Source organism: Chiloscyllium plagiosum, chromosome 14 (genome assembly GCF_004010195.1).
Source record: "Chiloscyllium plagiosum isolate BGI_BamShark_2017 chromosome 14, ASM401019v2, whole genome shotgun sequence".
In the NCBI taxonomy this organism is placed as follows: Eukaryota; Metazoa; Chordata; class Chondrichthyes; order Orectolobiformes; family Hemiscylliidae; genus Chiloscyllium; species Chiloscyllium plagiosum.
Window position 1 is genome coordinate 44,109,399 of NC_057723.1, and position 15,938 is coordinate 44,125,336.

Below are 15,938 nucleotides of genomic sequence, written 5' to 3' on the forward strand. Positions count from 1 at the left end.
AAGGCAAATGTGCTACATGCCTTCTTGACCACCTTATCCACCTGTGTTGCCACTTTCAAGGATCTGTGAACCTGTGCACCCAGACCCCTCTACGTTAATGTTCCTAAAAGTTCTGCCATTTATTGTACAAGTCATACCTGAATTTGATCTTCCAAAATGCATCACCTCTCATTTGTCTGGATTAAACTCCATCTGCCATTTCTTTGCCCAAATCTGCAATCTATCTATATCCTCCTGTATCCTTGACAATCCTCACTATCTGCAACCCAGCCAATTTTGGTATCATATGCAAACTTGCTAATCATACCACCTTCATTTTCCACCAGATCATTTATATATATTAAAAATAACAAAGGTCCCAGCACTGATTCCTGTGGAACTCCACTACTTACTGATCTCCATTCGGAAAAGCACCCATCCATGGCTACTGTCTTCTCAGTTACTGTCTTTTCGTATCCATCTAGCCAGCTCACCCCGAATCCCATGAGATCTGTCAAGAGCTACATTATCAAATGCCTTAAAGTCCATGTTGACAACAGCTGTTTCTTCACAATCATTCTTGATTTTTGATACTGTAAACAGGAAAGCAGTTTTTAATGCTTATTTTGAAAACAATTATGAAGGTTGGCATTAAAATGTTTTGCCTTTTTAAAAAATAACTACACTTTGTTTTAGAGAGTATACAGGGTATAAAATATTCCTATAAAGTTTCATTTATAGTGCTTTTTTGTGTTTTCTTCTGCTTTCCTACCTGTTTTTCACAATGGGATACTATGTCTGACCTCATAATAATCAAACATTCTATTATAATACTTTGTATCCTCTCAAAATGGCAAACTTTTGGATAAATCTGCCAGTGAATGAAAAATCTAAAGTTCTCACTTTTAATTGCTGGTTACAATGCAGGGTGGTCTTATAATTAGGACTGATACAGTGGATATGGTTAGATGAACCATTTGTGGGGCTGAAATTTCTAAAGCAATATTGATTGAATCTTCCTCCAACCAGGGAGCATACACCCTAATTTGCATAATACAATTCTTCCTCATGTCTGCTCTGGTTCTCTTGTTAATTACCGTAATTAGTGTCCTCTAAACACTGATTTTCCTGTCAGTGCATACAAATCTCCTTAATTACTGTACCAAAAACTTTGTTTTAATGTGCCTGTTAAATCTTTAAATATCCCTTAAGTATCTCTAATTTCAGGAGGAGAACCTGTGCTTCTGTAGCCTCTCCATATTCTTGAGTGCTAACATTCCTGGTACCCATCTAGTAAGCTTCTTCTGCACTCTCTAAGCTTGACATCCTACTGAAAGTGTGGTGCCCCCACCCATTAGAGATACTACATTAGCTGAAAGCAATAATTTATCAAATTAACTTTGATAAAAATGTTACCATAATATTAAAGATTCTGCAGTGTACTGTACAAATAAATCTGAAAGTATTTTTTCTACTCATTAGATTATGAGAAAATGTTTGGTACTAAATGTCATGGTTGTGACTTCAAGATCGATGCTGGCGATAGATTTCTTGAAGCTCTAGGGTACAGCTGGCATGATACCTGTTTTGTATGTGCAGTGAGTATTATCTTTCTTTCCCATTTTGAAATAAATTAACGAATTTACAGATATTTTCTAAACTAAACTAAGAAGAAGAGAGCAATCAAATGTATATTTGATTCCAGAGGCACCTGTTATCTATTTTGCTTAAATTTAAAGGGCGAAAATGGCACATTAAGTTCAGTTCAAAGATCTTGATCAGATACATTGGTGGTGAATATGATGTGAATGAAGTATTGTTGTCTGGATTTTGTCTGGTACCAATCCTCCTTTATTTCAGTCATAATACATAAATAATTCAAATAAGTAATAAATTTAGTCTAATTTAGTCACATTCTAGTCTAATCATAACAAAAATTTCCAACAAATTGTATTTAATTTGATCACTAAGAAGTAGGAATTAAATAAATCTTTCCAAATTATTCAAACTCACGTTTTGTTGGTTCAAGGACATATTCAATTCCTATTTGTAAAAGCTGAATATTGCTGCAAACATTTTATTGGTGTAAAACAATGATTTGGAATTCAATGATAATGGCCAAGTTCAATTTGTATGATTTTCAGACCATTTTCAAGATATTGAGGGTCTTCTGTTACTTGGCTTTGGCAGCTGGCTGAAATGAATAGAAATTCCATTTGAATTTGGAGTGAGGTGGGTCGCTCTTCACCCAACCCCCATTAGATTTGCTTCACACTAGTTGTCCTTAAAGTGAGTGCTAGAGGCAGCCATCAGAAATATAAGTTAGCTTTTACATTCACATTTTGAATTGGAGTTTGGAAGCGCAGGGGTGCTCCTTCTAGCTGCATGAAACTAATATGAGCTAAAGCAGCCTGCACTCACTCAATTCACCCTGCTCAACTACTCTCAAACCCTCCATCTTTTTTACACCATCTGGTTTGACTATTATAAAAGCTGTAGACTTCTATCCCATTTTCAATTAGCGCCATAGGAGCTAACGACACCATATAATGTCGCCTTATCCAACACTTTGTCTCTTGAGCAAGTAATAAGATCATAAATTGTACATTAGTTTTCATTTAGATCTGTGTCTGAAATATTATGCAACTTAATTTATTTTATGTGGAGCCTAAATTAAACTTACTTTGTTCAAATCTTAGCATTTTCTGGAGGTTATTTCTGAAAAACTAGCTTGGAATTCAACAACACTAAAAGACAATTAGGAAACATTTTTGTATTTTTTTAAAAAGAAAACTGATCTTTAAAAATTCACAGCATGCTTGAGTTGTGGTGCATTAGTTTTATTTCAGTAAAGCAAATGACTGCCATTCTCTGGTTCATTTCTCAGACCAAATTTTAACAAATCAGTTAACCTGCCTCGATTTAAATTTAGAAAAAGCTTTACAGTTAATTATAAGTCGTCATCTAACTTGTGAATTCTCCATGGCAACACCTCCACTATACTTGTCAACCAGTCAGAACACTCTTTTATAGTATAATTTTGGCTTTGACTTTTCATTGGCATTTCTTGCAGATTATTTTGATAAGGGCAAGGTGAAAAGCTTCAACAAACTGATTATTTTCAGTAAAATAAGGATTAGCAATTATTTTGCAATATTATATTACTCCCATTTAGTACAGACGCGTATTGTTACTTTGGTTGGAAAACGTATAAAACTTAAAACTTCCATGATATTCATTTGGGATACCAAAATAGAGAGAAAATAGAAATCTTTATATTTGCATGAAAATCAACTCTATAGTGTAACATTTAAAACTTAATTTTGTATCAATTATGTATAGAATGTTCCTTATTCATAGGGAGTATAAGATTCCTATTTGACATAATTTCTTTAATGTTTCAGGTATGTCATATTAACTTGGAAGGCAAAACATTTTATTCCAAAAAAGAGAAGCCCTTATGCAAGAGCCATGCCTTCTCAACTATCTAGTCCTACACTGATGATCACCAAAGAGCACAGCAGAAACTGGCTCAGAAAAATTCCACAACTATCGCAAACTTTGAAAGAAATCACAAAGAGAACTAAAGTTACAAGAGTTCTAATTCTGATAATAAAAATGTATGAAATGAGAGACAATTTTTGAATACTGAACATGGTTACAATTATGCTGCATGACTTTCTGTTGTTCATGTAACCTTCTAATTTCATTTTTTTTCAAAAGGGAAGCTGTAGTATTGGTAGCAATCGTGGACATCCATGTAGCATAAGAATATTCTCTCACCCTTTCACTGATTTACTATTTTGCACTCAATCAACACGTTTTATTAAGTACTTTGCAACCTTTCTCACCATTTTTATATTTTTATGGAGTATATATGGCAAAATCAGTCAGTATTTTATTCATAAACTTTAGAATTTTGCTTGTTACTGCACTGCAGCTATTTTTGGTTGTCCAACAATAATAGTGGCTAGAAAAAACTATTCAAATCGCTCAATTATTGGTGTAAGCCAAACTGTTTTACACAAGATACAAATTTCAACAATTGATTATATAGGTTAAATGATATTGTACTTGGACTACTGTAGAGAAGGGTCTTGTATTTTGACTTTTTAAAAAGAAAATGCCAGGAAGACTATTTGAATTTGTATGGAATATGTTCACTATTTACAAGTATATAGCATCTAATCTGGCTGAAGCTTAAATTAGGTCTTGTGTTTTGTATACTTTTTTTTGACTTACATTGCTCAGTCAGGTTAAGAACTGCTTAATGCACTGACATCAGTATTGAATATTAAACATGCTTTATGCCGTCACTGTGACCAGCTCTTTGTGGCTTGTATTCTTCTTGTAGGAGAAACTGAAGATCTCTTCTGGACTACTTCAAAGAATATTTGAAAGTACCGTGTGTAACAAAGTAAATTTGATTAGTTAGAGGAAGTGCCGCAGGGAAAATGTAACTTGGTTTCATTTCCTTCCTTGTATGTAAAACAAAATCGACATAGAGAGACTGTTGGTGAAAGGTTTTGTGTAGGTATAACTTCAGGGCTTAACAATTCAGCCTGCAATTGCCAAAGAGTTATCATGTAACCAAAGAAATATTTATCTACTTGGAACCATTTTCTAGCAGACTTTTAATAGAATCTCGTAACTTTTGCATTCAAGGATTTTTTTTGATAAAGGTTAGCAAATCACAAATGATGTATGTAAAGAGGGTTCTCAAATTATTTGTGACAGCAGTATGAGATTGTCATATTGTCAGTAAGTTCTGAAACTTGTTAAGTCACATAAGGACGCTATGTGTTAAAGGAACAAATAGTATTATATTCTGAAATTTCTCTGCAACAGGTTTGGCCAATATTTTGGCATTATTTAACCTATTAATTTTTTAAAAATGTTTAAGTTTTGATGCAAATGGAAGGTGCTGCAACAAAGAACCTGGTCATCACAAATTTCACTTTTGTTTTGTAAACTTATTTCCATTTGTCACAGGTATGGAACCCATATGTATTAGGTATTGGTGTAAAATGCTTTCTTTATTTGCGTGAGTTTTGTAACTTGAATTTATCCTCCTTTGCTGAAAAGTATAACTGAGTCACGTATTACGTATTTCAAAAAAAATTGTACTTTGCCAGGAGAGGATCATAATCATTTGACATTAAAGCAAGTTATGATTCAAATTGTACTTTGTTATTCTTAGCATTCTTATTTGAACAGTGTTCACAGTTTCTGAACACATGCTTACAATTAAAATATTAGAGGGATTGTGAGACTGTTTCATTCCTTTTTTTAATGATTTTTTTCTTTCTTTTCTTTGTTGAATCTCAATTTGTGTTAAACATTGAGAGATAAAGTTAAAAAATCACCAAGTAGCTGATGAAGGAGCAGCGCTCCAGAAGCTAACGCTTCCAAATAAACCTGTTGGACTATAACCTGCTGTTGTGTGATTTTTAACTTTGTCCACCCCAGTCCAACACCGGCTCATCCACATCATTGGGAGACAAAACTCTTTTGCTATCTAGGTAGTGAAGGCAAGGAAACAACATTTTAGGCAGAGTCATAAGCATGGAAACAGTCCCTTCGGTCCAACTTGTCTATGCTGACCAAGTTTTCCAAACTAAACTAGTCCCATTTGCTTGTATTTGGCCCACATCCCTCTAAACCTTTCCTATTCATGATCCTGAAAAGTCCATATGTCATCTAATTTGGCAAGGTTCCTAGTTTAAACATCCAGATTTGATTATGTGGTTATTGTTTGGCATGAATTAAAGCCAATTGGATTAATACTGGTTGCTGCAATGGACTTCACTAATCTTGCATACTAGAATCTATTCTTTATTTTTTAAATACTTGGCAGTTTAAAACAAAGTTTTTGCAATATTAGTGTCAGTAGCAATGCCGGCCACAATTGTTCATTCACAACTGCCTTTGAGAAAGTGGTGGGGAGTAATCACCTTTAACCATATGGTGAAGATACACCTACAGTGCTGTTAGGAAGAGGGTTGCAACATTTTGATCCAGTAACAGTGAGAGAATGGCAAGAAGTTGGGGTAAAAACATTTCAAACAGTCATGAACAAGCAAATTGTAATATAGCAACTTAAAAATGGTTCTAGATTTCATGCTGTACTGAAGTTGTGCAGATCAGGGATTCCAGAATATAGTGTGCAGTTTTAATCACCAGACATCATTTTAAAGGGCCCATTTCAATCAAGTTTTCCAAACTAAACTAGTCCCATTTGCCTGTATTTGGCCCACATCTCTCTAAACGTTTCCTATTCATGATCCTGAAAAGTCCATATGTCATTTAATATGGCAAGGTTCCTAGTTTAAACATCCAGATTACGTGGTTATTGTTCGGCAGTTGTAAATAAATTGTCAAGTGACTAAAATGAAGAAAAAGGCCTAGATATTTGTAAAGAAATTCAACTCCACAGTTTATCCAAAAAATCATAACTCCTGTACTATAATGTTTAATGCAAGTACAAATAACTGTAAAAAATATGACGTGGAACTATCAAGCTTTCAAATTATTTAAATCCTTTTCATTCTAAATTTTGAAAAACGGACAGCCTGTGACTGAGCTGAAAAGAATCAGTGCAGCAGTTTCTATAGCAGTATTAATGCTTCCACAACCTTTCATTATCACAGTGGGGCCCATAATATAATAAATAACAACGAGATTTTTTGTGGGATTATGAATAGAGATTTTTTAAAAATAAGCAATTAAGTATTAGAACAGATTTAAAGGTATCGAATGAGCTTTACCCAATGAGTTTTCTTGATGTGGTAAGTATGAATTACAGTCCTCAACTTTATCTTTGAATGATTCCCGAGGTCTTTGATGGATAATGGGTAAGTTGGGAATGGAGTGGTACGCACACTAAGGGAATAGAGGAGGAGAACATAGGATTGGAGATGAGTGGAGGGTCATAGCTTGACCTAGAGGGTATGAGTGATTATTATGGTAGGTGACGGGAATTAAAGGCATGGATGAACCTGAGAATGGATAAGTACTGGAGGGCCTAATTTTTTTTCCCTAGAGTATAACTGTTATTTAACCAACTCAAGAATCAGCCATAAGAGTGCTAAGTGACAGTCCGTTTACAGGAGTAGTGGGCCCAATTAGCCTGACTCCAGCACAAACTAATTCCCTATTTCTCACTGAATTCACGCACTGCACTCCCACACCCAAAATCATTTCCCTAGCTGGAAAGATGATCTCCATATTCAGGACATTTATTGCCAATGTGGGTGCAACAAGTTATGAAATTTCTTCACTTGAGGGAGATGCACAGATTTAAAAGCCTGACTGAGAAAAGTGAAGGGCATTATAGTGCAAGCATCAAAAATAGTGCAGTGACTAGGAAAACCTGAGGATTGCAGATCTTGAAGATCAGCGTTAAAATGTGTGGTGCTGGAAAAACATAGTAGGTCAGGCAGCATCCCAGGAGCAGGAGAGTCGAAGTTGAGGTGCTTACACCTGAAATGTCAATTGTCCTGCTGTGCTTTTCCAGTGCCACACTTTTTGACTTCTATCAAACACAAAATATTTCAGCAATCTTAGTCTTTACACACACACACACAAAGTGGCCCACCTTGTATGCCCACATTTTGTAGGAAGTTATTTCACAAAAGTCACAATTAGAATGATACAAGACCTGAGTAGCAGAGTGGGCAAATAGACTACAGTGTTGGGGTTAGGCATGCAGGTGAACAATAGCTTAACCTTGTTTCTCCCTAGAATGCAGCATTCTTTTCCAGGACAGGTGGAAGCTGAGTAGTTCCTGCTGAAATTTGAATTGGGGAAATCTGGCCCAATTCAGTACATGACCAATTGAGCTACTGTGGGGGAAAAAGATTCTGCATATCATGCACTCACATTAGTCTAGTATTTCATGTCCAGTAATTCCATGTTAAGCATGAAATTCAGCACAAAATGTAAATCATTCCAAGTTTGTGGATATTAAGAGCATTTGGTTGACTATGAAGATAATATTAAAGCAAATGCCAACTAGTATTCGATATGTGGCTCAAATTACAGAGTGGGTTGGACTATATATTTAGGTGGGCAAAATAACTGCAAATGCAGTTTAATACAATTGTAGGATACTGAACATAGGAATGAAAAAAAAACTCATTTTGCAATAACTAAGCAGGAACTCTCATTCATGTCGGCATTGCTGATAAGGGCAATATCTATTGTCCATCCAGAGTTTCCCTGAGAAAGTGGTGATGGGCTGCCTTTTTGAATTGCTAAAATTCAAAAGATACTGGCAGACCTCGACTGGGAGTTCCAGGATTTTGACCCAAGAAATTGGAAAACATAAACATAGAAAATATGAGCAGGACACAGCCTTCCAAGCCTGCTCCACCATTCAAGATAATAATGGCTGATCTTTGTGGGTGTAGTGTACCTTTTAAGAAAGTTAAAAGCCAGCAGAACTACCTGACAGTACCCAGTGTTCTGCATAAGATACAATGTAACATGTGGTCCAGCAGCTAGGATAGCTGGTTGCCTGGAGACAAAAGCAAATTTTAATTAGGCTGATCAGTTTAAATTATCCCCTCCTAAAAAATACCAAACTCCAGTCAAGTTTGAATGTAGTATATTGACAATATTAAAAGCCAATGACACAATCTGATGCTTTGGCAGTATAAGACCGGGAAAAATTGAACAGTTGGGTGAAAACTGTCAAAAGACCAACAGATGTAGGCTACTGGTCAGAACTCTGAGAGATACCTGTCTAGAGAAGGAGTTTGCACAGAGAAAAACATCAACACACACCTGGAGAGCAAGTCTACAGGGGAAGGTAAAGAGAAGATTCGATCACTGGCTGGTTTTTGAAATTTGAATTTTTCAGTAAACCGTAAGTGGGGGTTTTATCGGACTAGTATTATAGAAGGGAAAGTAAAAAAAGGTTAGCGGAAGGAGTTGTAAATAGTTGTTAGTTAATTATTCTATGTTATTTTTAAGAATATCTTCCAATTTGTTGGTGCCAAAATAAAATTAGGCAATATGCCTTAATGACTACTGCCCGGCAGCTCTGACATCATTATGAAGTGCTTCAAGAGCTTAATAATGGCACACGTCAACTCCAGATTGCCATATCCACTACTGTTGCAATAAGCAAGTCCACAGCAGACACCATCTCCCTGGAACAATTAGATAACAAGGACACCTACGCCAGATTCCTATTTATTGACTTTAGCTTTCAACATTATAATTCAACAAAACTCACCTCCAAACTCCAAGATCTTCTACAACTGGATCCTCAACTTGCTGATCCACAGACTGCAATCAGTAAGAATAGGCGATAACCCCACCTCCTTCATGATAATCCTCAACACCAATACCTGGAAAGGCTGCATACTCAGCTCTTTATTGTACTCCTTATACATTCATGGCTATGTGGTCAAATTCAGATCTAACTCCATTTACAAATTTGCTATTGACACCACCATAATGGGTCGGATCTGTAACGATTGTGAGAGTACACAAAAGATATAGACAGCTTAGTGGCACATTATAAAGACAACAATATCTTCCCCAACGTCAGCAAAATGAAGGAACTTGTCATCGACTTCAGGAAATAGAATGGAGGACTCAGCCCTGTCTGTGTCAATGGTGCTGAGGTGGAGATCGTCGAGAGCTTCAAGTTCCTATGACCAAACTGTCTTGGTCCATCCACATTGACGTGACAGTCAAGAAAACACACCGTTGCCTCTACTTCCTCAGAAAGCTAAGGCAATTCAGCATGTCTACAATGTCTCTTACAATTCTTATAGATGCACCATAGATAGCATCCTATCCAGATGCATTGCTCTGCCCAAGCCCATAAGAAATTACAGAGAGTTGTGAATGTAGCCCAGACTATCTCACAAACCAGCCTTTCTTCCATTGACTCTGTCTGTACTTACCGCTACCTCAGGAAAGTAGCCGATGTAATCAAAGATCCCTTCCACTGCAGTTATACTCTCTTCTACCCTCTGCTATCAGGCAGCAGATTCAAAGTTTGAAATTATGTACCAACAGATTTGAGAACAGCTTCTTCCCCACTTATCAGTTTTTCAAATGTACCTCTTATATATTGCAGTTGATCTTTCTTTGCACCTTCTATAACACTATATTCTGCATTTTATTCTATTACCTGAATATACTTATGTAAGGTATGATTTGCCTGATACTATGCAAAACAATACTTTTCATTGCATCTCGGTACATGTGACAATAAATCAAATTGATATATCATGATCTGATTGAATTTTTTTTCCTATCTTTAATGCTAATGTAAATAGAATGCTGTGAAATTTGGGTTTTTTTTTTGATATCTCCAAACACTGATCTTAGTAACAAAACCTTTTAGGTGTACTGTTGAATGGCTTAAATTAGTCAATAAAAATTTAAAGCTTCCAAGTTAGGTTTGTATTTAGCATACCTATTCAGAAAATAGGAAAACAATGTATTTACTACACCAATGTTTTAAATTCCTCTCCACCAAACAAAATGCTGCAGCATCCAGGGAACAGGAGATTCGACGTTTCGGGCACAGGCCCTTCTTCAATTTAAAGCTGCCAAGTTAGGTTTGTATTTAGCAGACCTATTCAGAAAATAGGAAAACAATGTATTTACTACACCAATGTTTTAAATTCCTCTCCACCAAACAAAATGCTGTCACTAATATGGAAATACACTACTTTGAGCCATATATTGTAACTTTTTTAATCCCTTTTGTTTACAAATATATTCAATAATAACAAAGACATTGTGTATTACTGTGAATACTGGCCTACCTAGTGATGCACTCATCCATGAATGCATAAAAAAAAGTTTCTTTTTCATTTTGTAACCTCGTGAGTCCAAAAGTGTATACTTTAGAATAGGCTTACCCAATTAAATAATTTAAAAGTCATTTTCCGTGAGTTAAGAAGGTTACCTTTCAATTCCTGATAACCTGCCTTCTGTTCCAATACTAAATCAGTACACAAAAAGCAGAAAAGAACAAATCAACATATTTAACAATATATACTTCATTTACTGGAGTCTTGGGTTAAATTACAATACATAAATTTACTGTAGTGGATGAATATATACATAAGGCCAATATATTTGAAAGCACTTCAGAATTACTTTTCAAAATAGAACATCTACATACTGCTGTATTCCAACTTAATTCAGAGTACTGCACTTGGTCATTGTGATCTAAAATGCAACGTAGTTTCACAACAGCTGGACAACAAAATGCATGTGGAAAAACATTAAATTTCATATTACCACTGGATTTTTTAAAGTTCAACTATATAGCATTATAAACAGTAACTTGGGTTTAAAAACAGTCATAAGGAAAACAGCAATAAGATTTCTCAGCACAAAGATACAGAACTATAAGCCAAAACAGGAAAAATATAAGTCCTAAGTAAACTATATTGTCTATTTCTTATGTTTGTTGAAGAAAAATGCAATTGTACTTTTTGCAACCAAAATTTGCATTGTTGGTTAACACTTAAACAGAAACTTGCCTAATTAGCCCCAAACTGCTTTTGGTGTATTGGTCACAATCTATAATGCTCAATCTTTGCTTTTTGTTAATTTTCTATACACCAGGGAAGTACATAAACACAGAAACTAATTTAAAGCAGGCTGATCTTGCTGCTAAATGGAGAATGGATACTAATTGGAGTACCCAGTCCATACAGTCAACATTTGAAGACATGAATTAAACCGAAAACAGAGTACTCATTACTGTGGAATATGATCAAACAATGTAAATGTTAATTAACTCTTTGAATACTGGAGACATTTTCAATGCTTCACTTAAAATCTATAAAGGTTGGATAGAACATTTCGTACCCTGTAGCCTTAAAATAAAGTGGATTGTATTATTGTTTTGGTGCTGTAATGTTATCTTCAAAGGGTTAATTAAAAAGGATATACACTTGATACAAAGTAAGTATAAAATGGCACTGTTGAAACAATGTAAGTATTTGTCTCACAAACATTTTTAATACAAAGGATTCTATTTAAAGGTGATGTTGCAATGATAATTTACATGAAATGCTTTTGTCGGTAGCATTTTTACATCATATACAGCAAATGACAGCAAGCAGCAAAGGACTACGTAGAAAATAATTACACACATCTTACATAATCCTCACAGTTGTAAAATTTACTACAATAACACTACAAAACATGTATTCCCAAGACCTTCCAGCAAAAGCCTTCTAATATGTAAGCGATTCCATCGCAAAAAATTTACAATTTGTAAATCCACCTATAAGCTGAATTACTTTCTCAATATAAAGTAGTAGTGGCTATACTGCTTAGCAATGTTGCGGAAAATGAGGGGAGATATGTTAAAGGGGAAGGAATAAGAAATGGTAATTTACTGCTATTCTTGAGCCTGCAGTTTATAATAGTTATTACAGAGCAGTTCTTGTGCATTCTAAATATGTAGTGATTGTTAATATGATCAATGCAGAGTTAATCATTGCCATCTGTTGCTGGTTGTTTTACTACATTTTATCAAACAATTTCTGTTGTGATTTTGAAGTATTAAATTTGATTTAATGCACAGTTATCTAAAGGCTGATTCAATCTTTCCAGTGATTGACCAGTAGTGTAGGTGTTGGATTGCAATTGATTTTACAAACATGCAATGTCCATTCAGTCCTTGAACATAACCTTATCTAAAGCAACCAAAGGACATTTAAAAATGAGGCTCCATCAAACTGGACTGCCTTTCCATGTTCAAGATAACTAAACTAATGAAGCATTTGAAATACTAATCAGCTTCCCATATTCTTTCCATTTTGGAATAAAATAAACATTTTCATGGATGAAAGATTTGGTAACTTGATTAAAAAAAATTAAGAATTAGCAAAAGAATCAAAGTGAGATGAGATTTTTAAAAAAAAACACAACAAGCTGGTATCTGGAATATGCTCGCTGAAAGTGTAATGAAAGAGATTTATTTGTATTTTCAAAAGTGAATTCATTATATACTTCCAAAAGGAGAATATTTCATGGCCATAATGAAAGAACAAGAGGATGAGACTAAAAAAAAGGTTCACTGGCTTTATTATGGTCAGTATAACTGAGAGAGATGGGGCATTGCAATATTGATAAAGGAGACCATGACTGCCATAATAAGGGAGGACGTTCTAAAATGGTTTTCACTTGGTGAGAGTGAAAAAAGGGTCAATGATCTTTCTGCGATTATAGTACAAGCTTCCCAACAGTCAGAGGGATATAGAGAAACAGATATGTAAGCAAATCAAAGAAAGGTGTGAGAGAAACAGGGTTATAGTTGTTTGGGAATTCAACTTGGTAACAATAACTGTGATCGCCTTAGTGTGAAAGGATTAAACAAGGTGGAATTTTTAAAAGGTATCCAGGAGAATTTTTTGTGCTCGTACATAGATAGTCCTACTAGAGTAGGGGCAGTGCTAAACCTAATTCTAGGAAATGAAGCCAGTCAAGTGGTTGAAATTTTGGAAGATTTCTTCATTTGCAAAATGGGCAGGCATTTCTGTGAACATAGGTGTGACTCCAGCATAGTATATTGTCTCCATAGTGCCAGGGTCAAAAATGTTCCAGAGTGGCTAAAGGATTTTTTTTCCTTTGGGAAAGTGATCAGCTTGACGCTGTGGTTCACATTGTTATCAATAATATAGATTGGAATGAGAGGAATACTGTCAGATTTTAAGGAGCTAGGGATAAAGTTAACAAGCAAGAACTCAAAATAAGTAACTCCCATGAACAAGTGAGCACAAAAATAAAGTAAGCCAGATGAATTAGTGGCTGAAAAGATGGTGCGAAAGAGAGGGCTTTAGATTCTGGGGACACTGGGACTGGATCAAGAGGAGATGGTACCAGTACAAGTCAGATGGATTGTGTCTGAGCAAGGTTCACTGGTGGTCATGGCCAGAATCTAAACAAAATCAGCAAGGGAACAAGAGAATCAGGAAAGAATATCAGTAAGGAATATCAAGGTGCACTAAATACTAGGAAAGACAGATTACACCAGAAGAGAGAACCCGGGTTCAAGTTCCAGCATATACATAAATTCACAGAATGTAGTAAATACGATTGGTGATTTACAGGTGCAGATTGCTATGCAGAATTACAGTGATGTGAGTATGAGGGAGTCTGGCTCTTGGAAAAACAGGACAAGGTGTACGTAATGACTAATATAACACATTTGAATAAAACATGAAAGGAGAGGTGGTGGTATTAGCGAAGGAGAAAGAGAATGCTTCAGAGGAATCAAAAGACAAAATTGATTTGGCTAGAGCTAAGGAACAAAAAAAAACATTGTTTGATGTGCGCACTTCAGCTGCATGGCACTGAACAGGGTATTGTGGCAATAACAAGGCGCAGCCAGTGTGTTCTTCTTAAAGGCTGCCTGATCCATTTTAAATGGATCCTACACTCAGTTCAAGGAAGGCGCCTGCAGGTCTCCTCTACTGACACTGGCTGAATGTCGGAGCTGCACAGGTTGAACATCAGGGAAAAGAGAAGTCCAGGTTTTCAGTTATAAAACTAGAGGCTTTAATTATGCATTTGGACAGGAAAAAACAATGTTTCTACAGTAGGCCAGATCCCCTTAAGACAAAAGAAAACCAAATCGAGGTAAAGGGAGCAGATGTGAATGTGAGGAGTCTGGCCCATTACATTACATTCAATTGCTGCAGCTGCTACTGTTTCCCTTACTCCAATTTTTGAAGGATCCAATGACAAATAAATAACTTTTCTGAGAGTCAGTTGTCAAAACATACCGAAAAATGTTATAAACCAAAAATTGCCATAGCGATTTAAATAAAACAAATATCCAATAGCTGAATCTTCATTTAAATACTACTTCAATACATCCAAGGGGTGGCAATGGCCTAGTGGTATTATTGCTGGACTGCTAATCCAGCAATAATCTTAGGTTCAAATCACACTGTGGCAGATGGTGGAATTTGAATTCAATAAATATCTGGAGTGAAGAATCTAATGATGACCAAGAATCCATTGCAGAATATTGAGGAAAAAAATGACATCTAGTTATGTCCTTTTGGGAAGGGAACTGCCATCCTTACCTGTGACTCCAAACCCCACACAATGTGATTGACTCGTAACCGCTCTCTGGGCAATTATGGATGGGCAATAAATGCTGACCTAGCCAGCAATGCTCTTGTCCCTCTAGGTTTTACTGATGAGGCAGACACTGGGCAAGATCTCTATGACTTCACATTTCGAATAGTCCTGGTTGTATCATAGGTTCTTGATTTAAAGAAAATTATGGCGTCTCTATCAGTTTAGTCAAACAAAAATCAACATGTTTAATATTGTCAGCGGCTTTCCTCATTCCTCACTGGAAGAAAATAATTAAAATAAACTCTGTAGCATCCATGCAAATTGTCTAAAACTTCCGGAAATAGAGCAATTGGTAGGCTGCTTTAATACTTACATCCATCTTCTTATTTAGGGGTTAAACAAACTTCGCCTGAGAATATAATGATCATTTGTCAGAATGTCAACAGCAGCATAAAGCCAACGATGAAGGCACTCAATAGATGTGCAGCTCCTGCCGTGCCATCAACATTGTCACAATTATACAGATCTTTGAGGCATTGAAGGATATGGAATGATTAACCTCAATGCAGATGAAAATGAACCAACTAAAGCCCTAACTCATGACCAGTTTGGAGAACATTAACAACAAGAGAATGCTACAAGTTAACTGTAGTAATGACCCAAAATCAGTTTCTGTCAAGAATGGAAGGATCATGAACAACTGAATAGGCAACAAACTCATCACTGGGGGAGGAATCACATAGCTTTCTGCTGCAAACAGCAGTGATTGTGATAATGTATTGTTTTTGCCATTGCAGTACTGCACAAATCAGGAGATTAAAAACCTGGATAAAGTACCTTGAAAAAAAAACAGGCAATCCAGCAGACTATTAACAGAA

At 35.7% G+C, this 15,938-nt stretch overlaps 1 protein-coding gene across 5 annotated transcripts in view; it reads left to right on the plus strand.

Annotated features, from left to right (window-relative positions):
- pdlim7 (PDZ and LIM domain 7) overlaps positions 1-5,164 on the plus strand; it is a 142,316-nt gene extending 137,152 nt beyond the window's left edge. For all 5 annotated transcript variants that reach the window (XM_043703721.1, XM_043703724.1, XM_043703720.1 and 2 more), the window contains 2 exons: positions 1,462-1,577; positions 3,384-5,164. In XM_043703721.1, the coding sequence (XP_043559656.1) occupies positions 1,462-1,577; positions 3,384-3,470 (203 nt within the window). In that variant the 3' untranslated portion in view covers positions 3,471-5,164. The remainder of the gene's footprint in view (positions 1-1,461; positions 1,578-3,383) is intronic.
- The last annotated feature ends 10,774 nt before the right edge of the window (positions 5,165-15,938 follow it).